The sequence below is a fragment of the Lampris incognitus genome, chromosome 21 (assembly GCF_029633865.1).
Source record: "Lampris incognitus isolate fLamInc1 chromosome 21, fLamInc1.hap2, whole genome shotgun sequence".
NCBI lineage: Eukaryota > Metazoa > Chordata > Actinopteri > Lampriformes > Lampridae > Lampris > Lampris incognitus.
Window position 1 is genome coordinate 16,102,848 of NC_079231.1, and position 22,952 is coordinate 16,125,799.

At 42.6% G+C, this 22,952-nt stretch overlaps 5 protein-coding genes across 8 annotated transcripts; 3 read left to right on the forward strand and 2 right to left on the reverse strand.

Moving 5' to 3' along the window:
• Positions 1-2,749: 2,749 nt before the first annotated feature.
• On the reverse strand, positions 2,750-3,783 carry LOC130131536 (gamma-crystallin M3-like). The gene is made up of 2 exons (XM_056301261.1): positions 3,520-3,783; positions 2,750-3,228 (listed from the first exon to the last, which is right to left on the reverse strand). The coding sequence occupies exons 1-2, from the start codon at positions 3,781-3,783 to the stop codon at positions 2,953-2,955; spliced, it is 540 nt and encodes a 179-aa protein (XP_056157236.1). The 3' UTR covers positions 2,750-2,952.
• A 4,931-nt stretch (positions 3,784-8,714) lies between these two features.
• Positions 8,715-14,985, reverse strand: LOC130131412 (very large A-kinase anchor protein-like). The gene is made up of 8 exons (XM_056301089.1): positions 14,977-14,985; positions 14,442-14,681; positions 14,042-14,315; positions 13,833-13,942; positions 11,690-11,775; positions 11,041-11,128; positions 9,100-9,378; positions 8,715-8,993 (listed from the first exon to the last, which is right to left on the reverse strand). The coding sequence occupies exons 1-8, from the start codon at positions 14,983-14,985 to the stop codon at positions 8,715-8,717; spliced, it is 1,365 nt and encodes a 454-aa protein (XP_056157064.1).
• On the forward strand, positions 10,654-11,782 carry LOC130131538 (gamma-crystallin M3-like). Its single transcript, XM_056301267.1, has 3 exons — positions 10,654-10,668; positions 10,970-11,218; positions 11,504-11,782. Exons 1-3 carry the CDS (start codon positions 10,654-10,656, stop codon positions 11,780-11,782), a joined length of 543 nt encoding a protein of 180 aa, XP_056157242.1.
• Positions 14,986-16,787: 1,802 nt separating the features above from the next.
• On the forward strand, positions 16,788-17,943 carry LOC130131535 (gamma-crystallin M2-like). 4 transcript variants are annotated; one of them, XM_056301256.1, is made up of 3 exons: positions 16,788-16,804; positions 16,964-17,230; positions 17,606-17,943. In XM_056301256.1, the coding sequence occupies exons 1-3, from the start codon at positions 16,796-16,798 to the stop codon at positions 17,858-17,860; spliced, it is 531 nt and encodes a 176-aa protein (XP_056157231.1). In that variant the 5' UTR covers positions 16,788-16,795; the 3' UTR covers positions 17,861-17,943. The 4 variants fall into 4 exon arrangements, with proteins under 4 accessions (XP_056157231.1, XP_056157234.1, XP_056157230.1 ...); XM_056301259.1 differs by having other exon boundaries at positions 16,964-17,213; positions 17,595-17,943; XM_056301255.1 differs by having other exon boundaries at positions 16,964-17,206; positions 17,585-17,943.
• A 2,648-nt stretch (positions 17,944-20,591) lies between these two features.
• Positions 20,592-21,866, forward strand: LOC130131413 (gamma-crystallin S-1-like). Its single transcript, XM_056301090.1, has 3 exons — positions 20,592-20,600; positions 21,013-21,261; positions 21,594-21,866. The coding sequence occupies exons 1-3, from the start codon at positions 20,592-20,594 to the stop codon at positions 21,864-21,866; spliced, it is 531 nt and encodes a 176-aa protein (XP_056157065.1).
• The last annotated feature ends 1,086 nt before the right edge of the window (positions 21,867-22,952 follow it).

A 22,952-nucleotide genomic window follows, 5' to 3' on the forward strand; every position in this document is an offset into this window, starting at 1 on the left:
CAGTTGTGCAACGTGGCCTCCCACTTCTTTTTCTACTCTGGTTAGAGCCTGTTTGTGCTGTCCTCTGAAGGGAGTAGTACACACCGGTGTAGGAAATCTTCAATTTCTTAGCAATTTCTCGCATGGAATAGCCTTCATTTCTAAGAACAAGAATAGACTGTCGAGTTTCAGATGAAAGTTCTCTTTTTCTGGCCATTTTGAGCGTTTAATTGACCCCACAAATGTGATGCTCCAGAAACTCAATCTGCTCAAAGAAGTGCCCATCCAACCAATCCAACTTGTGGGAGCTGCTTCTGGAAGCGTGGGGTGCAATTTCTCCAGATTACCTCAACAAATTAACAGCTAGAATGCCAAAGGTCTGCAATGCTGTAATTGCTGCAAATGGAGGATTCTTTGACGAAAGCAAAGTTTGATGTAAAAAAAATCTTATTTCAAATACAAATCATTATTTCTAACCTTGTCAATGTCTTGACTCTATTTTCTATTCATTTCACAACATATGGTGGTGAATAAGTGTGACTTTTCATGGAAAACACAAAATTGTTTGGGTGATCCCAAACTTTTGAACGGTAGTGTATATATATATATATATAGTTTTTTTCTGAAACCGTCAATGGTGTTATAAGTGCTCAACTAATGTGGAGCGGAATATCAACACAGATACAGAAAAAAAAGTTTTAATGCATAGCAGTGTGTGTGTGTGTATATATGTATATATGTATATATATATATATATATATATATATATATATTCCAGTTAATCAAGTAAATTCTTTATGAGACAGTACAAGCCTGTTTCATGCCACAAGCAATCAGATTGACAGCTGATGATTGCTTATGGCATGAAACAGGCTTGTACTGTCTCATAAAGAATTTACTTGACTCACTGGATTTTATATATATACATATACATACACACACACACATATATATACACACACATATATATATACACATACACATATATATATATATATATATATATATATATACATACATACATACATACACATATATATATACGCTCATGTATACATACACACACACACACACACACACACACACACACACATCTGCAACCCTGAGAGCAGGATAAGCGGTTTGGATAATGGATGGATATGTATGTATGGATGTGTGTGTGTGTGTGTGTGTGTGTGTGTGTGTGTGTGTGTGTGTATACATTAACTCATCAACTGCCAACTTGGTTAAACAATGTAGTTATTTAACCACATTGACAGCTGATGAGTGCGTGACGCACGAAACCGGCTTGTATTGCAATGCACTAAAGGTTTTTTCCTACATGGGGTAGGCTCTAGCATCCCCACGACCCTGAGTACAGATAAGCAGTTTGATTGAATATAAATATATATAATGAATATAAACATATATAGATAGATATATATTGATAGATAGAGATATATATAGATATATGTTTATATTCATTATATATATTTATATTCATTCAAACTGCTTATCCTTACTCAGGGTCACGGGTATGTAGTAAAATGTGCAATCTATGTCTAACTGAAAAATATTTTATCTTTTGCAAACCAGAAATGTCCACATTGAATAATAGGAATGAATTGGCCAGCAGTTGCAGACATAGATATAAGCACCTATTTTGTAATTATAAACAAATCATGCCAATAGACAAATACCAAACCCCCCCTCCCCCCATTGGACTGTTAGCGATCACGTGGTTTTTAATTTTTTTAATGTCACACCTCTCCCTTCCCCATTGGGTGTTGCGCACGTGATGTGCATGACGATGCAGTAAATGGTATGTTTCCCGAGTAACTTTATTGACAGCTGATGATCGATGATTGCTTATGGCATGAAACAGGCTTGTACTGACTCATAAAGAATTTACCTGACTCACTGGATTATATATATATATATATATATATATATATATATTCATTCAAACTGCTTATCGTTACTCAGGGTTGTGGGGATACTGGAACCTACCCCAGCAATCATTGGGCGGTATATATATATATATATATATATAAAAACTTTGTTAAAAGAAACACTCAATGGTAGGGAAAGTGCTCAGTAAATAAGAAGCAAAATTATCCAGTGAGTCAAGTAAATTCTGTATCAGACAATACAAGCCTATTTCATGCCATAAGCAATGATTGCTTATGGCATGAAACAGGCTCAATCATTAGTTTGATTTTATATATATAAAAAATCCTGGATTTTATATATATAAAATATTGGATTTTATATATATACGTATATATGTATATAATACTGGATTATATATACACACACACATTTATATACACGTATTTATATATATTTTATATATTATGTATGTGTATATATGTGTGTGTGTACGTATATATATATATATATATATATATATATATATATATATATTTTTTTTTTTTAGTATAGCAATAGTGTATTATTGCATAAACATTTACCATGCAGATAGTTATTTCCTGGAGAAAAAGACAAGTGATGATCTTTAGAAATTGGTGACTGCTAATTTCAGAAACAATTTGTGGCAAATCATTTTATTTTGTGCGTAACATTGCTTGAAGTAGTAGAGTTGATGCACTGTGGCTTAGCCGTGTGATGCCGCTACAGCTCAGGTTATACATGAAAACAGTGTTTCAGGATGCTGTACAAGATCACACTCTTTCTTTTGTCAGCAGTGAGGTAAAGATGCAAGTATGAAAACAAAAGAAAACATCAAATTGAGCTTTAGTCTTTACGGCCAAACAGAATATCTTGGTCTTACTAGGTCTTGTTTAGGTAAAACACATTGGTCAGTGGCAGAAGGGTTTCAAAATACAGCATTTGGAGCGTCACAGGGTTCAGACTTTAGGTGGGCTCAAAAAAAAAAAAAAAAAAAAAAGAAGAAAAAAGAAAAAAAAAGATTGCTATTCAAATTCTTTGTGTTTATTTAAAAACTATTTCAGCCTCTCGGCTGCGAGGTGCTTAATAGTTATCTGTGATGCGTCTGATAGAGCAGAACTTCGTGTCCTCGTTTCCCATCTCTCTCAGGTTCCTGTACTCCCCGGGCCTCAGGTACAGCATCTTGCCTTTGTAGTTGGGCTGCTCGTACATCAGCCAGTGGCCCTCTAAAACGTTGCAGGATTGCATGTCGGTCATGCGGTAGCGGTCCTGGATGTTGTCGCAGTCGTCCTGCACCTCGTGCATCTGACCTCCGAAGTTCTCCCTCTCGTAGATCCTCATCCTAAAGGGTCCCCTGTGCTTTAAGGGTAAGGGGACAGACGCCATTTCACAACTGCACAGAGTACCATAGGTGCATCCTACTCAACAGCCTCTGCAAGTTAAGAATCTGAAGTGGTTGTGGGTTCAAGTGCAGCCTGAACAGCACAGCCGTGTCCAACACTCAATATTCCACCATCAAGTGGGCATTACGTTACATCTCCTACTGTCAGTAAGTACCTGCACTGTAACACAAACCATGACATATGAAGTGTACGTAAAGGAGGGATACTCATCTGTTTCTGGCTGATTATGACGTACAAATGTATTTACCACAGGGATCATGCGGCAGGACCTGATGCAGTCATTGAATCCCATCATGCGCTGGTACTCGGGGTACTCCCCCCTCCTCAGGAGGTACTGCTGTCCCGTGAAGTTGGGCCGGTCATAAACGATGAACAGACCGCTCTCCACCCTGCAGGAGTTGCATCGGCTCAGGTGAGAGCCGATCTCGGAGCAGTCGGTGTTGCACTCATACGAGCGGCCCTGGAAGTTTTTGTCCTCGTAAAAGATTATCTGCAGGAGCAACAGACACATTGAAAACACAGCCAGCATTAGCACCTCACACACGAGACCTTTAAGTCCATCTCATCCAACAAGTCCTAACAGTAACAAGGATCACTATATTAAATGATGGTCATCGTATAGTAAACATTATAGGGGCCACAAGACCAAGGGTTCACAAAATGTCACATTTCTCAGCAAAAATCCTCGTCAGCTTTGATTAACGTGCATCTATTGACAATATATTGTCGTTTTTCTCCACTGTTTTTCCCAACGGTGATCCATACTGCTCATTACCTTTCCGTTCATGGTCGCGGTATTTCGATTTCTGTCGTTCTCCTCGCTGGCGGGCAGCCTTTTATGCATGATGTGGCATCAAAAGAATCTGCCCCTCAATTGTATGAAATGACTGAGTCAGCTCAGCAACACAGCTGTCCTTACTGTACTAGACATTAATGCCGATGCAGGCTACAATTATGTAGCGCTCTGTAAAGTCAAATTAAACTGTAGGGGTAGGGGTTTTACATCAATAAGCAAGGCCCATGAGTAGATATGTCTCAGGAGTTTGCATTTGTTCCTTTTGTTGCCACTATTGCATCAAATGCTGTTTGCAGAACATACATTGTAGCAGTAAAAGGCAGGCAGTAGTGCGATGTGGCTGAATGCATTAAATCTCTGCCTTGTTCCTCTGCGAAGAACAAGGCAGAACACCTTCATGTAAATTAATTTTGATTTGTTTTTTGTTGTGCGTGGCCTTACAGAGATGTGCAGGGATCAAATTGTGTCAAATGTCACTTTACCGTCGCTGCTGATGATTTCTACATTCACAACCGACTACAAATCATGTGTATTCTTCAGCTTTGCAAGGTACTATTAATAAACATGTACACATAGAATAGTGTACTACTGGTCACACAAGTTTAAGAAAATCATGTTGGAAATGCAATTAATCAGATTAATTACTGCAAGTTTAAAACTGTAATGAGTAACAGTCTGCTAACTAGGATTACTCAGATTCATTAATGTAATCTGATTACTGAGCTACTTTCCAAAACAATCCAAAGACTAAGACCTTCAGAAGGGAATGATCCTATTTACAGAATTGGCTGTAAAATAAACAATTATCTGAATAGCATTTGTATCATTTTAAAGCAATACCAAATAACTGAAAACAGAAATCAAAACAGCTATTTCCCTCTGCAGTTTCCCCCATTTTTCACTCTTCCTGTACATGTAATCTGATTCATACAATTACATCTTTAATTAGTCATTAAGTTAATCCTGTTTTATGTAATGAGTCACAACAGAAGTGCTCTTCCGGATTAAATGAATGTGCACCTTCTGCTTATCCAACAAGAGTTCATCTGAACTGAAACTTTTTCTGTCTTTTTTTTTTTCATCCATCCATCCATTGTCCAAGCCACTTATCCTAATTGGGGTCGCGGCCTGCTGGAGCCTATCCCAGCAGTCACTGGGCGGAAGGCAGGGAAGCACCCTGGATAGGCCGCCAGTTCATCGCAGGGCTGACACATTCACACCTAGGGCTAATTTAACATGACCGAATCACCTGACCCACATGTCTTTGGACTGTGGGAGGAAACCGGAGCACCCGGAGGAAACCCATGCAGACACGGGGAGAACATGCAAACGCCACACAGAGGACATAACATATAACATAATTTCAAAAATGTTCAGAGGTCCAAGGGCAAGTCTGTCTGAAATTTGTCGATTTGTGTGCGCTTTCATTTTTATCAAGACGGGTAATGTAGCACACTTAGCCCTTTTTCCACTAATACTAGCTTGCTGTACATTTACACAATCGCAAATTCAAATTCATAGTATGGCTCCCACAGACTTGGAGCTCTTTCAAAGACTCAATGAGAATATACAGAATCAGCAGTGCACTGAGTCAGCGCCGGGCCCCAATGCAAGAGGGTCAAACTGGGCCCCGGCCTGCCCATCACAATCAGATGTAACAAAATGTCATGTCACTAGCGAATGAAAGAAGGGAAAACAAGCAGCAGCGAAACGCACTGCACAGTTGACACCTAAATAAGTGATAACTAGGAAAACACACCGCCGTACTATAGAAGAGGAGTCATAATAGCAAGGCCAAGACAGTGATAGACAAGCCTACATAACAACATCTGGTGCCGGAGCACCATAACAGATGAACACATAATCAGTGGTGGCGCGCTTTGACAAAGATGAAAACATAATCAGTGATGGCGCACCTGCACATTGACACCATTATTCATGTCTGCGCATAGGCCTCATAAACACAAAACACAAGTGTGTGGGTTGATTACTTAAATAAATAATAAATAAGTTCTACTTACATCATAAAGTGCACTCCCTGGGCTTTTCACTGTGTGAAGTCATCTATTCTACTGCGTAGTGTGCATGTCCATAATTACGCGTGGGCAAACTACACATTTTTGAACATACTGTATACTCAGTGCTAGACTCAGCGCTCGAGTTCTCTAATACGATAGTGGAGAGGTAACGAGAGGTCAGTGTGTGTGGGCCCTAAACTGTTGCAGGCTCCAATGCAGCTGCATTACCTGCATATATGGTAGTTTCGCCGCTGTACAGAATACACAGAATATACATACAGAACAACCTTGTCATTAGTCTACCTGAAACCATAACAAGTCATGTGAGAGAAGTCCCACACCATGCATGTATTACCATATCTAACCAATGTACCACACATGAAATGAATCAGAATAAAATAGCTTTCAAATATGTCTTAATGCATGCTCAATAAATCAGGTAAGAAAATCAAAGAAGATTGAATCAGTTCGTCTGGACACAACATTTATTGGCAGATTAAATAAAGCTTTCAAATAATTTGTCATTTGAGCGTTTTTGGACTTTTTGGACTACAGAAAAAAAGAAATACAGATTTTGAAAGAGGCCAGAGCAGCACACTGTACTGGTCCTCTGTATGAAGGGCAGGCAGTACATATGTGTGTGGTACAGTAGTTGTGGTGCTATGTGGTACAGCTCTGTTGGGAGTAGTTTGTATATCAGAGTCAAGAGGGAGTCCACTGGTTTTATATGGGACTTCCAGGAAGTCACTTTCGGCTTTTCAAAGTTGTCTGAAGAACCTCTGCACAGGGCCGCTTCAGTCGAACAGTATCCACACTAGGCGATTGGACCAGAGCGGACCATTCTTAAAGCACCCTTTTACACACAATAAACCTTGACAGGGGACTCTTTCAACACCATGCAGTTGCTTGAGTGCCATTTTCTGACTATGTTACATGCAATGCCTCATAAAAATGTAAAACAAGACAGAAAAAAATGATTTTTATGTATTCTCAAATAAAATTGTGAATATACTGAGCAAACAGCATGTGGTAACATCCGCGACTTCCTTAGTCTGGCTGGATGGATGGATGGATGGATGGTATGCAAAGATCATAATGTGTTATACATCCAGTGATATTGTGATGCTGAATGTGTTTTACTGGTTTCTTTCAAGCACGGAGGATTAAAATATTTGACTTGTGGCATGGTTGACATATTCAGAAACCATTAACTCAAGAATCAGACAAATGAGCACGTGTCATTTATTCATTGTATAGCGTTTATTGATTTATATTTTGCAGAAGAGGGCTGAGGATGAAATCTCTATCGAGTAATCAATGAGAGAAACCACTCAAATCAAAGAGATGTCCAACAGAGTCGGCACGTTTTAGTTGTTTTGATATAAAACATTCCTTAAACTTTTACTTAATGAGAATAATATCCTTGCGTGAAATATTCTCATTTGGTAAAGGTTATGGTTTATTTATTTATTTTGGATTGTATCCGGCCATTAACCACACTCTTCTGAGCCGTCCCGGGCTGCAGACTACCACATGCCTCCTCCAATACATGTGGAGTCGCCAGCCGCTTCTTTTCACCTGACAGTGAAGTTTCACCAAGGGGACGTAGCATGTGGGAGGATCACGCTATTGCCCCCAGTTTCCCCTCCCCCTCGAACAGGCGCCGCGACCAACCAGAGGAGGCGCTAGTGGCCTAATGCCGTGACCAGGACACATACCCACATTTAGCTTCCCACCCGCAGACACGGCCAATTGTGACTGTCCGACCAAGCCGGAGGCAACACGGGGATTTGAACCGGCAATCCCCGTATTGGTAGGCAACGGAACAGACCGCTACGCCGCCCGGACGCCCAAAGGTTATGATTTCTCAGTTTGGATTTGAGTGGTTAGAAGTGGTGGCAGAGCTCCCAGTCAGTAGGGAGGGGTGTGAAATGGCAGAAGATGAAGGTGTTTGAGGCTCCTGTTTGTGATAAAGTACACACGGAAAATGGAAAAAATGGTTCCCATGATTGCAGCATGTTCGAACCCATCATATGGGAGACTGAGACCACATAAAGGTCGTTTCATTTGCCCTCCTCGGTTTTTGTTACGTCGGCCTACTGAATTGAAATTTTGTCAACTTTTTAACAGAACATTTTCCTTAAAAGGAAAGGGGTAAATCGCTAAACTGACACCAGTGCAGCAACATTTTTGGTCACTGCCTGTTGTGTCAAACAAATACACAAGTGCCCAAATCAGGGATCACAAACATTTTAAATACACTGTTCAGCAAATCTAAACTGCACTGTGGTTTAGGAGTCCTTTAATCTTAAGGGCCAGTAGCTCAGGACCCCATTCGTCTGTACTGAACTGATGATGGAGATGTTCTCCTTCAATCAGATTACAAGGAAGAACGTGCTTGGAAACAAAAGCAAAGACAATATGTTCTCTTCTAAAAGTTTGATGTCCAGAAACGAAAATAATCCCAACCTTAACCCGCCTCTCATGAACTATGCTATCAAACACAAGCTTTTAAGACCGGGCCCTCACACATAACATATCTAAGTCAAGGAATAACAGACACAAAGTAAGAGAATACTTCAAAACACAATCTTTATTTTTGAACAGTACTGAACGGTTAAGATTGCTTTAGCAGATGTCCATGATACGTCTGATGGAGCTGACTTTCATCAGGGTGGTCATTCCCATGTCCCTCATGCTCCTGTACTCGCCGGGCCTGACGTACATCATCCTGCCTCTGAAGTTGGGCTGCTCAAACATCAGCCAGTGGCCCTCCATCACATTGCAAGACTGGCAGTCGGTCATGCGGTAGCGTTCCAGGAGAGACTCGCAGTCGTCCATCAGCTCATGGACCTGGCCTCCGAAGTTCTCCCTCTCGTAGATCCTGATCCTGAACTGTCCCCTGTGCTGTTGGGAGCAACGCCACGACAAGTTGAGAACCACAGTGTTCCAGAAAAACTCGCAGAACTCAATGACAACTCGATTAATAAGCATTCAACCACACATGTCTCACCATGGGAATCATACGACAGGAGCGGATGGTGTCCAGAACACCCATGCCCATCATGGTGCCCATGCGCTGCACATCAGCGTACTCTCCTCTCCTCAGGAAGTTCTGGTTTCCAATGAAGTTGGAGCGGTCGTACACCACAAAGCAGCCATTCTCCACCCTGCAGGAGCCGCAGCGGCTCAGGTGAATGGTGAGGTCGACGCAGTCGGTGCTGCAGTCGTAAGAACGACCCTGGAAGTTCTTCTCCTCGTAAAAGATGATCTGCAACGAAGAAGAGCCACGTCATCATCTAGCTAGCAATCGGTTTCAGGAAAGGGAAAGGCCTTCATGAACATGGAAGACTGGACTTTGGCCTGACTGAACTTTTCACTACACCAGAACATAGTGCTTATTTAGATAAACACATTCAACAAGCTGTGCTTTTGTAGAAGAGTTGTCAAGGCTGTTCTAGCATAATCCAACTCAGTATCAGGATCCTGTTGATCAATTTGTAAAAACGGCATCCGATAAACGCTGTGATTAATATCCAGTTAGTTGCAAAGTGAACTGTAAAGTAAAAACGAAAGCACTACATGGATCAAATTTTAAAACATATATTAAATATACATACATTAAATATATAAAATATTAAATAAAAAGAAGCAAATAATTATTTAAATCTTTTTTTTTTTAAATCTAGGAAAGAAAATGAGTTATTACCCTGCCCATGATGACGGTTTAGGTGGTTGGAGATGACCAGATGAGATGGTATGTCAGTTGCCAACCCAGGGGCTACTTTTATATTGCCTACCTCCCCACAGACCACCTTACGCACCTTTGTGTGAAACCGCATGAGTCATCACAAGGCCCACGTGGTCCCCGCATTCATTTTTTTTCCCAAAGTGGGCCTCAATAGTTATTATTGTATGTTGAATGTAGTTTAGAGAGGTTGTGACAGTGAAATGGCCCCATCCCCCATTGTCAAACCCAACACCCACCTGCACCCCCTCACCCCTACCCCCACCCCCCAGGTCATGCCAGAAGCGATCATGGTTTCCTCACAATGCTCACTATATGTAACTTATACTGCTCAAATGATTTAGTGATATTGGTCCAAATCACATTTTCTCATTCCTTCAAATACACTGCACTGTGTACTACCCATGCGTATGTAAATACCACACAGTTTATTGAATGCTTTCACTGTCACAGCCGAGTTCAGTTTTCACCCTTATGTCACTCAGCCCCATTCGGCCATCACTGCACTGCATTTGCTGTGCAGATTTTCACAGAGGAGTGGACAGATGATAGTCAAATGGGAAAAGATGCGAAATGAACTCACTGGAAACACAAACATTAAACCTGTTAATGTGACTGACGAATGACAGATCCAAATTGTGACATAGAGTGAAGTATGCCACCCTATGGTTGTGCACTGGCCCGCAATATAGACTGATGACTCACAGGATTCAGCACAATACACGTGGACATACAGTACTATCGCCAGGCCGAGCAATGTATAAATAGGGTAAAGGGCCGATGTTGTAGCATTGCATCTGGATTTCATTCACTATCATCATGACCATGGGCAGGGTAAGTGGAACATTCATCGTATTCTCCCTAAAGTGTAAAGTTAAAGGTAATATATTTACTGACATTTAATAGTCTCTTGCACTCTGAAGTGGTCTACCAAAGTAAAATCGCAGATACACAAAGAAAATTAAAAAAAAATATATATATATATATAAAATAGAAATGATAGAAGTGTCAAAGTCATGAATTTTCTTTGACCAAGATAAATAAAATAAGGGAACGAGGAGTCAAAATAGCCTCCCGTCTTAGTTCTAATGGGGTAATTCACTGATGAGGTCGGGTTTGCCCTGTTTTTTTGCAGATCATCTTCTACGAGGACAGGAACTTCCAGGGTCGTTCCTATGAGACCAGCAGCGACTGTCCTGAGCTGACCTCCTTCCTGAGCAGGTGCAACTCCTGCAGGGTGGAGAGCGGCTGCTTCATGGTGTACGAGAGGCCCAACTTCATGGGCCACCAGATGCTGGTGAGGAGAGGAGAGTACCCCGACAACCAGCGACTGATGGGCATGACCATGAGCGACTGCATCCGTTCCTGCCGCAACATCCCCATGGTACGTCAGCCAACCCATCAATTAATCGGTCAATCAATTTAGAGCAACATAATGTGATGTACTCGACATGAAAGCGAGTGGCGAGTGTAAAGGGCAGCCGTTTGCATGTAACTACCCTGCTCCGAGCCTCAGTGAAGGTCCGTTGTTTGCACTGTCTTGGCTAATGCAACAGAAATACCATTCCTGAGGTGCACCAGATTCCCGCTCTCATGTTAAAAGTGTTATCAGAGAAACTTCTCAAAAACGCCCCATACATGTGTTTCTCGGTGGTTTTTAAACCAACAGCACAGGGGACCTTACAAGATGAGGATCTACGAGAGGGAGAACTTCGGCGGCCAGATGCACGAGCTGGTCGACGACTGCGAGTCTCTCCAGGAGCGCTACCGCATGTCCGACTGCCAGTCCTGCAACGTGATGGACGGCCACTGGCTGATCTTTGAGCAGCCCAACTACAGAGGCAAGATGATGTACCTGAAGCCCGGAGAGTACAGGAACCTCAGGGAGATGGGCATGGGCAACATGATGAGGTTCAGCTCCATGAAGCGCATCATGGACTCCTGTTAGTTCCAGCAGTGTTTTCTGGGTACATCAATAAAGCTACTTTGAATTTCAACATTTTCTGATGCCTCCTTACTTTTTTATTCAGATTACATGATAACTGATTATAACTGACACCGATTCACCCAAAAGTGACTGAGGGCTGAGTGTTGTCGAACCTAACACGAACCCTAATCACGCCACGTGCATCCTTCTGAAACGGCCTCACTGTCACGAAAACCCAGTATGTGACATGCCATGGCTCCATTCCTTCCTATATGTTGATATTTTGAGTAATTTCTGTGTCATTTTTATAACATACATTTTAATAGGCTTCATATATTATTTTTAGGCATTATTTTTCTGTAGCCACTTCTGAGTTACAACACAACACCAACAGCAACAACAACAACAATAATAATTGTATTTATTATAGCACTTTTCTAAAACAGTGTTACAATGTGCTTCACAAAAAAGAAGAAGATAAAACCAGACAAGGCAAAAATAAGAGTTAAGCTGTTGTTAGTTGAAGTCTGTCTTGATAGCTATGGAAATAGGGAAAAGCTTTTGTAGTGTAAAACAGCAAACTATTCTCACCTTGCCTTATATAGTCCAGGTCCCTGTAATGTAAAGAATCTCTCTCTAAAAAAAGGAATTTAAATCAGCTATCCATCAATCAAGTTGAATTTTATATCATGCAACTCATCTTAAAGACTTTCCTTTCCCAGGCCTTCATGTGGTAACCTGCACTTCCATCATTTATGTCTTAGAGAGATATGATGCACACTTCTGCTGCTGCTCCACCGTTCCAAAAAAGGTACTGAGCTGTGAAGGCAAAGGCGAACTAACAAATATTCAAACTATATTAAAAAAAAAAACCCATGAAACTCAACAAACTGCTTTTGGGTATTGTCTAAAAAACAGTAAACACAGCCGAGTTTTTGCCCGGATGTTAAATTAATGTAATAATGGTGGTTTGGTTGCAAAAAGGTGAAAACAAATCTGTTAACGATGTAAACTATGAAATGAAAGCCACTTTATTTTTACATTGTATTCTCACAACGAATTTGTTCTCTGCGTTTCGTTGAACCCATCCTATTGTAGAGGAGCAGTGGGCAGCTGCAGCACCCGGGGACCAACCCCAGTTCTTCTTTCCAGTGCCTTGCTCAGGGGCACAGACAGGAGTATTAACCCTAACATAAATGTCTTTTTGGTGGTGGGAGGAAACCGGAGCACCCGGAGGAAACTCACACAGATACGGGGAGAACATGCAAACGCCACACAGAAAGGACCTGAGACGGCCTGGGGTTCGAACCCAGGACCTTCTTGCTGTGAGGGGACATTACTAACCACAGGATGTTGTGTTGCTGCAAAGCCCACTGAGGCAAATTTGTAACTTGTGATATTGGGCTATACAAATAAAGTTGCCTTGAGTTGACTTGACTGGGCCAACAACTATTTAAACTATATGTAAACCTGGGGAAGTGGATCCAGGGACAAACTGTGTTTATATTTGAAAGCTAAGGCTGAAATTCTGATTCACTGCATGCATGCAAACACTTTTTACAGAGTCCCTTACTTGCATGGAAGTACTTTTCAGTTTCAAGGACATCTGCAACATCTGCAAGCCAGGTGGGTGCAACACATTGGTGTTGGTTGAGGTGAATTTCCCTCCTTCTCTGTGAAGCACTCTGGGTGTCTAGATAAAGCACTATATAAATGTAATCCATTATTATCATTATTATTTTTGTTATTATTATTATCAGCCATTCATTATCTAAGCCACTTATCCTGCCCAAGGTCATGGGGATGCTGGAGCCTATCCCAGCAGTCTTTGCAGCAGCCATTATTATTATTATTATTATTAATATTATTAACCATCCATTATCCAAACCGCTTATCCTACCCAAGGTCATGGGGATGCTGGAGCCTATCCCAGCAGTCTTTGCAGCAGCCATTATTATTATTATTATTATTAATATTATTAACCATCCATTATCCAAACCGCTTATCCTACCCAAGGTCGTGGGGATGCTGGAGCCTATCCCAGCAGTCATTATTATTATTATTATTTTACCCGCTGGGCAGCTGAGTGTTTGGCAGAGACGATGAGGTTGAACAAAGGATTCCACAGCACTGTGTGACTTGCAATTAAATTTTTTATTTTGAGAATTTCTCCATGGTACCCTCAAAAATATACAATGAAAGATACATCTCAGTAATGAGTTGCAAATATTGTAGTCCTAGATAACATATTGGTTTGACATCAATGGCGGCGACTCTCACAGGAATCCATGATGCGCCTCATAGAGCTGAACCTCATCACGTTGCCCATGCCCATCTCCCTGAGGTTCCTGTACTCTCCGGGCCTCAGGTACAGCATCCTGCCTCTGTAGTTGGGCTGCTCATAGATCAGCCAGTGGCCGTCCATCACGTTGCAGGACTGGCAGTCGGACATGCGGTGACGTTCCTGGACAGACTCGCAGTCGTCGGTCAGCTCGTTCATCTGGCCTTCAAAGTTCTCCCTCTCATACACCTGCATCCTGAAAGACCCCTGGTGCTGTTGAGCGAAACAAACCGACATATAACTATGATGTTACATTTCTGCAGTGGGCTGCCAGTGATATCAACGTGGTTAAGATCGCCAAAAAATGCGATGAATTCACTGGAAAATGAGTGATCTTACATAAGGGATCAGACGACAGGAGTTGATGGAGTTGGCCATGCCCATGCACTGGAAGTCAGAGAACTCGCCAGTCCTCAGAAAGTACTGGTTTCCAGTGTAGTTGGGCCTGTCGTAGATCATGAAGCAGCCGCTCTCCACCCTGCAGGAGTTGCACCTGCTCAGGTAGGAGGTCAGCTCAGGGCAGTCGCAACTGGTCTCATAAGTGCGACCCTGGAAGTTCCTGTCCTCGAAGAAGATTATCTGAGGAAACCAAATGTAGCACAAATGAACAAATTAGATAGATACACAGACAGGTTCATCTATCTGCTATTTTGGCATTCACTTTTCAAACCTCGACATTAAGATCTAGATTTGCTTGCTGGCTTCACTAAACCAAAAAAACATAAACTATTTTAGGAACAGTCAGAAAAGGTTCAAGTGTCAGTGGAAAAGAAATGAAATATAGATGCATTAGCTTTTCCAAACTACAGCAAATGCCCTGCACGAATCAAAGACAAATGAGAAAATACCAACTGTCCATTGGAAAACTCTGTACCTTGCCCATGTTGGATGCTGTTCTGGGAATGAGTCCAATAGTTCCAATGGTTCATGGTAGCTTTTATATATGCTTCGAGATGGCTTTTGTTATTCAAATTCCTCAACCTGATGAATAAGCAGAATCCCCAGTGCTGTAACTTTTATGCCCATGGCAGCTACAAACAGAGGGATTGTTTATTGCTATTGTACGTAGGGAAAGTATCCATCCTGGTCTATAGCATTGTTACGAATCTCTCAGAGGAGAGGAAAAACAACAGTTATAAACAGCAGATGAAATAAAGACTGCAGCAAATGTATGCAGACTTTTATTACTGATAAAATTGCAATTGCATTGCATTGCGTGCTCTGCTGTTCTCTCTCTCTCTCTCTCTCTCTCTCTCTCTCTCTCTCTCTCTCTCTCTCTCTCTCTTTTCTTTTCTTTTCTTTTTTTAATTTGGTCAGAGTGTTTGCAAAGGAGGGGAGTCTCACTTGCCACAGTCTCATCCGCCAAAAACATTAAGACGGATCCGCGGCTGAGGGGGAATAAAATCTCTGTTGCCATGACAACTATTTATGGGAGGCGGACGACAACGTTCCTGGCAACAGAGGGGTCACCAGGTCACGGTTGGACGCGACTACAAGGACACAACTCAAGCAGACCAAAACAGCTGAAGAACTCCGCACATTTACAACGACGATCGAAGACAATATTAGCGGAGGAGGACACTTCAAACTGTCCGGCTACATTAGCTACATTAGCTACATTAGCTAGTCCGACTGACTTTGTATTCCTGAGATATACAATGGCGGCGTCTTAAACGGGACGACGACCCAGAGACAAGCGCTTGAACAGGCTTTGAAATGTTAAAGACAACGTGAAATGAAAATTGACCTTTTTTTCCACCCTTCGCAGCCATGTTATGCAACTGTTCAACAACTTGTGCCCGACAAACTCCACTTATTTCACAGCGAAACCCATTCGCTCGAACGGCACCTCAAACTGCCGAGTTCTTGGGAGGGCTTCGCCGAGGCCGAGTGGGCGGGCTAACAAAATTCCAACCAATAATATCGTGAATGTTGTGCACCATCCAATCATATCACAGCCCTCCCTGCGCGTTGTCCCGCCCCAAGAGCCTGTTGTACTTTGAAATATGCGGCATTGCCAAAGCAAAAGCCGGTTCACGTTGTGTTTAATAATGTTCTGCCTCAGCGGGACTCCTCAGATCTGTGCAACAAGCATTTGATGTCGTTTCTATCTGTGATAAAAGAAGATATCGCAGCTTTCTGAAGGACGGGCGAATATCTCAGGAGGAAAAACAAATACCGATGGTTGAAGAATGTCACAGTGTGGCCCCGGTCACAGTTTAGCCATGGTAAAACAAGCTCACTGTTGAAATCTGTCTGTGGTGACTTGCGCGCCAAGGGAGAGATTATTTGAAAACCGGGCAGCCAAGTCAAATAACGTTTGTATTAGATTTTGTGAAGGCTCCTCTGACTAGATTCACTGTAAAAACTCACTGTGTCGGCCTATATTTATAGGCCCTTTTCTTCTATTCCAGAAGGGAGTTTCCCTCAAAATGCAGAGTTAAAAAAAGAGGTCCTAAACAGCGGTGCCCTCCACTTCCACTGCAACATCCCCTACACTGTTCCAGCAAATCTTTGATACACAGTCACGATTAGATTCGAACAAAAAGAAATCAAACATGTCCAAACCAGTTTGCTGATATGTAAATCTGCCTCATTTGGGTATCAAAGACTTGCCTCACTCTGCACATTTTGTTTATGGATAAATAGTTTCATCGGGCTGCAGCAACGAATGAGTTTTGCAGGGCATCCAAATGGGGAAGGTAAGGTCTAACCTCCAGTAATAGGATAATGCATGTGTCCAAGCTGTAAATTGTTTGGGTGCTTTCTCTTTTCTCGAGTACGGCGCAAACCCCCTCACGCTTCTGGGGTCTAATTTCGCAGCTGACTCGTGTGTGCATGCCCTCTGCCTTTTCCTGCAGATTACGTTTTACGAGGAGAAGAAGTTCCAGGGTCGCTGCTACAACTGCAGCAGCGACTGCGCCGACTTGCACACATACTTCAGCCAGTGCAACTCCATCCGGGTGGAGAGCGGAGTGTGGGTGATTTACGAGAAGCCCAACTACAAAGGACACCAGTATGTGCTGTACCCCGGCGAGTACACTGACAACCAGCAGTGGATGGCCTTCAGCGACAGCGTCAGATCCTGCCGCTCCGTGAAGAATGTAAGACGCCACGCCGGCTCGTTTGTTTGCACTGAGCCATGGGTAGTGGAAGGAGTGGAAAAGAGCACACCACAGTAGCGATGTGAACAGTTTTGTGCCAGCAGAAAAAAACATGCAGACAAAATACATGGGAGGAAGAAAAGGCCACAATGGGGGCCTGTATGTCACCAAGTCACTTCAGTTTTTTAAAGAGGAAGACACTATAATTGGTTCACTGAGCCTGATATAGGCGTGACATGATGAATGTACTTCGTATTTCCTCTCATAATCCAGAAGTTACTCTCTGAAGCAACGAAGGTGCGACATGTTGTGTCGACCAAGTGTGATGGCAGTTATACCTTTTGTCATGTCTTTCTGTCCCATGTCATGTGCGTTCAGGTTTATGGAGATGGATGGAAGCTGAGACTGTACGAGCGACCCGAGTTCGGCGGGCAGATGGTGGAGTGGACCGAGGACTGCCCCTCCGTGTTCGACTCCTTTAAGTTCCGCGAGGTTTACTCCTGTGTGGTCACTCACGGCGCCTGGGTTTTCTACGAGCTGCCCAACTACAGGGGTCACCAGTACTTCCTGGAGCGTGGCGAGTACCGCCAGCACGACGACTGGGGTGCAGCTTCACCCGGCGTGGGCTCCTTCCGCAGGATCACCGAGTATTGACCCGGCTCCGGCCTTCCTCGACATTCGACCGGAGCTTGAGGAGAGATCATTCTGTACATTGATACTGATGAGCAATAAACAAGAAGCAGCAATTTGTCTGGTGTTTAATTGTTTAATGAGGGTTTCCTAAGTGTGAAAATGCACTACAGCATAATATATAGGACAACAACATGATGGCCTAAAGAAATAAACACTACCATAATGTATACAGTCCAGAATAAATACTATATAGGTGGGGTTTCACAGCAATCTGAAAGCACCATGATTATAAAAGGCCAGAGCATTGACTTAAAAGAAACAGCAGCCTAAATGCAAAACCTCTATACTTTCAACAATAAAGGTGGCCCTGAAGTGTGCTGCAACTACTACTACTACTACTACTACTACTACTACTACTACTACTACTACCACTACTACTACTACTACTACTAGTTTTGGCTGCCCCCGTTAGGGGTCACCACAGCGGAGCATCGTTTCCATCTCTTCCTGTCCTCTACATCTTCCTCTGTCACACCAGCCACCTACATGTCCTCCATCACCACATCCATAAACCTCCTCTTTGGCCCTCCTCTTTTCCTCTTCCCTGGCAGCTCCACATTCAGCATCCTTCTCCCAATATACCCAGCATCTCCCCTCCACACATGTCCAAACCATCTCAATCTTGCCTAAAACTAAACTACTTAAAGGCTTAAAAAATCCTACTAACACTTTTTTTTAACCTCTATCCCCATTCCTCACAGCTAACTTGCACTTGTATGTGGTTAAATGTAGAAGCAGGGCGCTCAGGCCCTCAAGTTGGAGGTCGATCCAATGGTCGATGTACGCTTTGATGGTTTCTAGCCTCTTATGCAAGTCCCCTTGTCCAAACCGTCAATGTCAATCTTGCCTCTGTTGTTTTGTGCTGCTTTGTCCTGAAGTGTGCTGCCAACAGACATCAATAATTATAGACCAGTGTATAAATAAATCTTCCTTACTTTAACATGTAGGCTATGCAAACCGACCATTGCAAGGTCCATCAGTGGTTGCAGGATTCATCGATGATATGTGAAAACAATTATTATTTTTACTTCAAAAGTATGAGTGGTATTATCTGGAAAGAATAGATGCAGTCACCCACCATAATACTGGAGAAAGTGACTTGATCGTATCTGAATATTGTGTGATACCCCTCGCCTCAGTGAGTCAGTGAGTCAGTGAGTGAAAGAATAATGTACAAAGCTGTAATTACATGATTCAATAAGGGGTCAGGTTGTCCTAAAGGTTTGCAAACTCTTTACAGACAGGTTGCAGGTTGATGGGCAGTAGCCACCGTCACTGCCCAAGTGTCACTGAGCAAGTGTAACTACACAAGGCACTGAAGACCGAACTGCTACAAGAAGGCTGCACCGCAGGTCTTGCAGGTCTCCTGGAAATGCGTGGGCTCTGCAGAGACGTGCCTCCAGTGTCTGTTTGTAGTGTCTGACATCAATTATCTAACAATTAAAAGCTACCTACAACCACTTGTGTGTCTTGTGTGAATTGAAATGTGAAAAAAAATGAATCAGTGCATAATGTTACGACTTGCCAGGCACACACCACATCATATGGATTATGAGTATTTCCTCCAGACAGAATCATTTCCATTTAGGAAATTACATTTCCAATGAAATAGCACACTGAGTATACAGAACTTGTGTGTTTTTGATGCCTTGGTAAGCAATAGCTCGTGATCTCTGAGACTTGTCTTCCCTTGTCACACCCAGATTCACTCACTCGTCAGTCAGAAGAGCTGCGATGTGGTGCACTGTGAAATTGACAGGACGGGTTAAATTCCTGAAACGCGGTTAAACTCGTGCTCAATATAAACGTCGTTCCATTCTTTTCTGTATGTCTAAAATCCAGCGTCAGAGGTAATTGTGGCAGTGCACCTATGGGCACAACAGTGATATGATTTGAGTACATTTTCATATGATCAAGAATGTTGTGAAAAGTGTATAACTTATTATGGCATTATTGACCCAGCCACATCAACTTATGAGTGTTAATTTTAAGTCAAACTGGTCTCAGATCAGTCCTCCTGTTCTAGGATTACCCCCCCCTTCTTAAACACAGTTGCTTGACGTTGACTTTGGAGGGTTTTAAATTTTTCTCACAATCTATTGTCGTATTCCTTAAGTTTTCCTCCTCAGTAAGTTAGTACATTGCTCAATTTTACAGGCGATATATGTATTGCAGAGTTAAAATACACTCGAGTCAGTATCTGTGAATATACCATGTAGCTGCCTTGGGGTTCTCCTCCTGCTCCTGGGGAGCTGACCGCACTATAAACCAGAGTCTGCACGGTACTATATCATTGGTGGCTTCACATATCTTCTTAAGTTGAGACAATAAACCAAAAGGACCTCCTTTCACCTGTCACGTGGATCATGACGGGGGTTTGACCCAGCCCGGAGTATTTGATATCAAACCAAATGTCCTCCTGTGCCCTTGTTTTTGTCAGCGAGCTGTATTTCATCCAGTAGGTTTGGGATGCTTTGCACTTTTCCATTTGCATTGTTTAGGCATAGCAGGACTCACTGCTTCACAACAATGTGATGAGCCTAGATAAATATTTGAATCGCTGATTGAATTATCCAATTCAAACTGTGGGAACCATGTGCTTGCTTTTATTGTTCCTGCTCTGTATAAAGAGAATATTGGAGGAGCCTGCTTTAATGTTTTATGTATCACACCAGACCCACTGATACAAACCATGGAGAAGGTAAGCTTCACATTAAACAAATAACACACTCATTTTAATGTTCTTCGACACATGCCTGATCGGTACAGCACTCGACCATCAAATTTTGGGTAGATTTGTAAATGTTCTTGAGTGAGCGACGAACCGATATACTTTTAATCATATTTCGAAGCTTTTCAAAGCTTCTCAAAATGAAGTTCTGCTTGTGTAAAATGTGATAGCCGAGCACTGTATTGATGGACAACACATGTATTACTCGTTTACAGCCTTTTGATTGCACTTTAAAAACTCAAGCTGAGCTCTTGCATGGTACAAATGTACATCTCCACTTCAATAAATCACCCTGGGAGCTGGATTTGTGGATTTCCCCTTGTGTTGCACAACATCTTTAAGGTAACTTGTGTCCTTTATATGCATTATCATTATTATCTTCTCCCAGATCATCTTCTACGAGGACAGAAACTTCCAGGGCCGCTGCTACGAGTGCAGCAATGACTCCAGCGACCTGCACTCCTACTTCAGCCACTGTAACTCCATCCGTGTAGAGAATGGATTTTGGGTGCTCTATGAGAGACCCAACTACCAGGGTTATCAGTATGTGCTGAGCCTGGGAGAGTACCCCGACTACCAGCACTGGCTGGGCTTCAGCGACTCCATAAAGTCCTGCCGCATTATTCGCAATGTGAGTCAAGACCATTATGTCCAAAGCCCCTGCCCATTCCAGTACAATCTGTCCAGATACGCTAGCATTGAATTGTTGTGCACGGTGTGCAGATGTTTGTGTTGTATCTTCAAATTGAGGAATTTGATTTGATGGACATATTTTCGGACCTGCTCCCTCAAAGGCTGCAGCACGTTCAGTTTTGACAGTCAAATAATTTGAATTTTCAGCACCATTCCTGCAATTTCTGATTGGTGCCACATTGCAGATTCAGGTATACTAAACGATGTGTGTGGCATCCATTTGCACCGTATTTGTGATTCATCACTTGTACCTGTCTCGCATGGGTCCAGGTGGGGACCTCCTGGAGGCTGAAGATTTGGGAGAAGCCCAGTTTTGAAGGACACTCCATGGAGGTGGCCGACAACATGCCCGCCCTCCACGAGCGCTGGCACAGCCGGGAGGTGCACTCCTGCAAGGTGTTCGAGGGCGCCTGCGTCTTCTACGAGCACCCCAACTACAGGGGGCGCCAGTACCTGCTGGAGAGGGGCGAGTACAGGAAGTTCACTGAGTGGGGCGGGCTGCAGGCCAACATTGGCTCCATCCGCCTGGTCAAGGAGATCTAGGCCCGCTGACCCCAGGGGCTGAGAGTATGGATTTGTTTGAATGAAATAAAAGTTATGATGCAAAAAACAAACCAAAACAACTACTGTTTCCTCTTCTGTCCCGGTGGCGTTTCTTTCCTATCTCTTTTATGAGTCCATTTACATACAGCGACTAGTCAAATGAATTCACACCTTCAGTATTACACAATACAGTGAAAACCAGGCCCACAAGAGGAGCAATGGTGTCCCACAATTAAGTGGCTCTGATTTTGGGGGGTGGGGGGTGGAAAATATTATTTCACACTGCAGTTCAGTCTTTTATACTGATGCTTCCTTCCAACACAGTATTTTAAACTAAACCCAATATAGATTTAGAGACACATTTGCAACACGAGGAAGAGGAGAGGGAAATCATGGGAATGAGGTCACACCTCACACAACTCATATAGGTGTGGAGAATTAAAATGCGAGAAAAGTTTCATGGTATTTTCAACCCCTATAAGCGACTCGCTGGGGGGGGGGGGGTCGTGTTTTATTTCGAGCCTGTTTGTGCTCACCGACCCGTTTTACTTGGCACATTTAATCTGGCTTCATGCGGCGACGCAGAGAAATCATTTCAGATCGTGCACATTTCAGGACGTTCAGCTTTGCATTTCTCGAGGATTTTACACCTTTATATCCAATATAATCCAAAGAAACGCCTTTTTTTTCTCCATGACACTCATTTGGACATTAATAGTTCATTTGCATGAATATATTCACACACAAGGCCCACGCATTGTTTTGCAATGCTGTACAAGCTGGAAGTGTGGGTCTGAACGCTGTCGGGGTAAATCAGAGTTGGTGCGAGTGCAAAATCTGTCACATTCAACGTCACCCAAAAGTCAACACAACGAGTAGCACGTGATTCCAGTCCATGAAAACAAGAACCTGGTGTAGGATATGCACTTTAGAAATGTCATTTCATTTCATTTAAAGTGAATATTTCAGTGCTTTAAGCACTTATCATTAGTGGATATACACCCTTGTTGTAAGTGACTTCACCAACAGTTCAGCCGGTGTGTATAAGTGTTTATTTTAATCTCGTATATGGTTTTGACTTAAAAA

What these genes read in the sequence shown, in the direction of transcription:
- LOC130131536 (XM_056301261.1), bottom strand. Translation starts at nt 3,783, where the DNA reads ATGTGTCTGTTGCTCCTGCAGATAATCTTTTACGAGGACAAAAACTTC. An exon ending in CCTGCCGCATGATCCCTGTG is followed by an intron (nt 3,229 to 3,519) that starts GTAAATACATTT and finishes TTACCCTTAAAG; the next exon opens with CACAGGGGACCCTTTAGGAT.
- LOC130131538 (XM_056301267.1), top strand. An exon ending in CCTGCCGCAACATCCCCATG is followed by an intron (nt 11,219 to 11,503) that starts GTACGTCAGCCA and finishes TTAAACCAACAG; the next exon opens with CACAGGGGACCTTACAAGAT.
- LOC130131412 (XM_056301089.1), bottom strand. An exon ending in CCTGTCGTCTGATCCCTTAT is followed by an intron (nt 14,316 to 14,441) that starts GTAAGATCACTC and finishes TTCGCTCAACAG; the next exon opens with CACCAGGGGTCTTTCAGGAT. An exon ending in AACACTCAGCTGCCCAGCGG is followed by an intron (nt 11,776 to 13,832) that starts GTAAAATAATAA and finishes TGGAACTAACAG; the next exon opens with GAGTCCATGATGCGCTTCAT.
- LOC130131535 (XM_056301256.1), top strand. An exon ending in GACGCCACGCCGGCTCGTTT is followed by an intron (nt 17,231 to 17,605) that starts GTTTGCACTGAG and finishes GATGGATGGAAG; the next exon opens with CTGAGACTGTACGAGCGACC.
- LOC130131413 (XM_056301090.1), top strand. An exon ending in CCTGCCGCATTATTCGCAAT is followed by an intron (nt 21,262 to 21,593) that starts GTGAGTCAAGAC and finishes GCATGGGTCCAG; the next exon opens with GTGGGGACCTCCTGGAGGCT.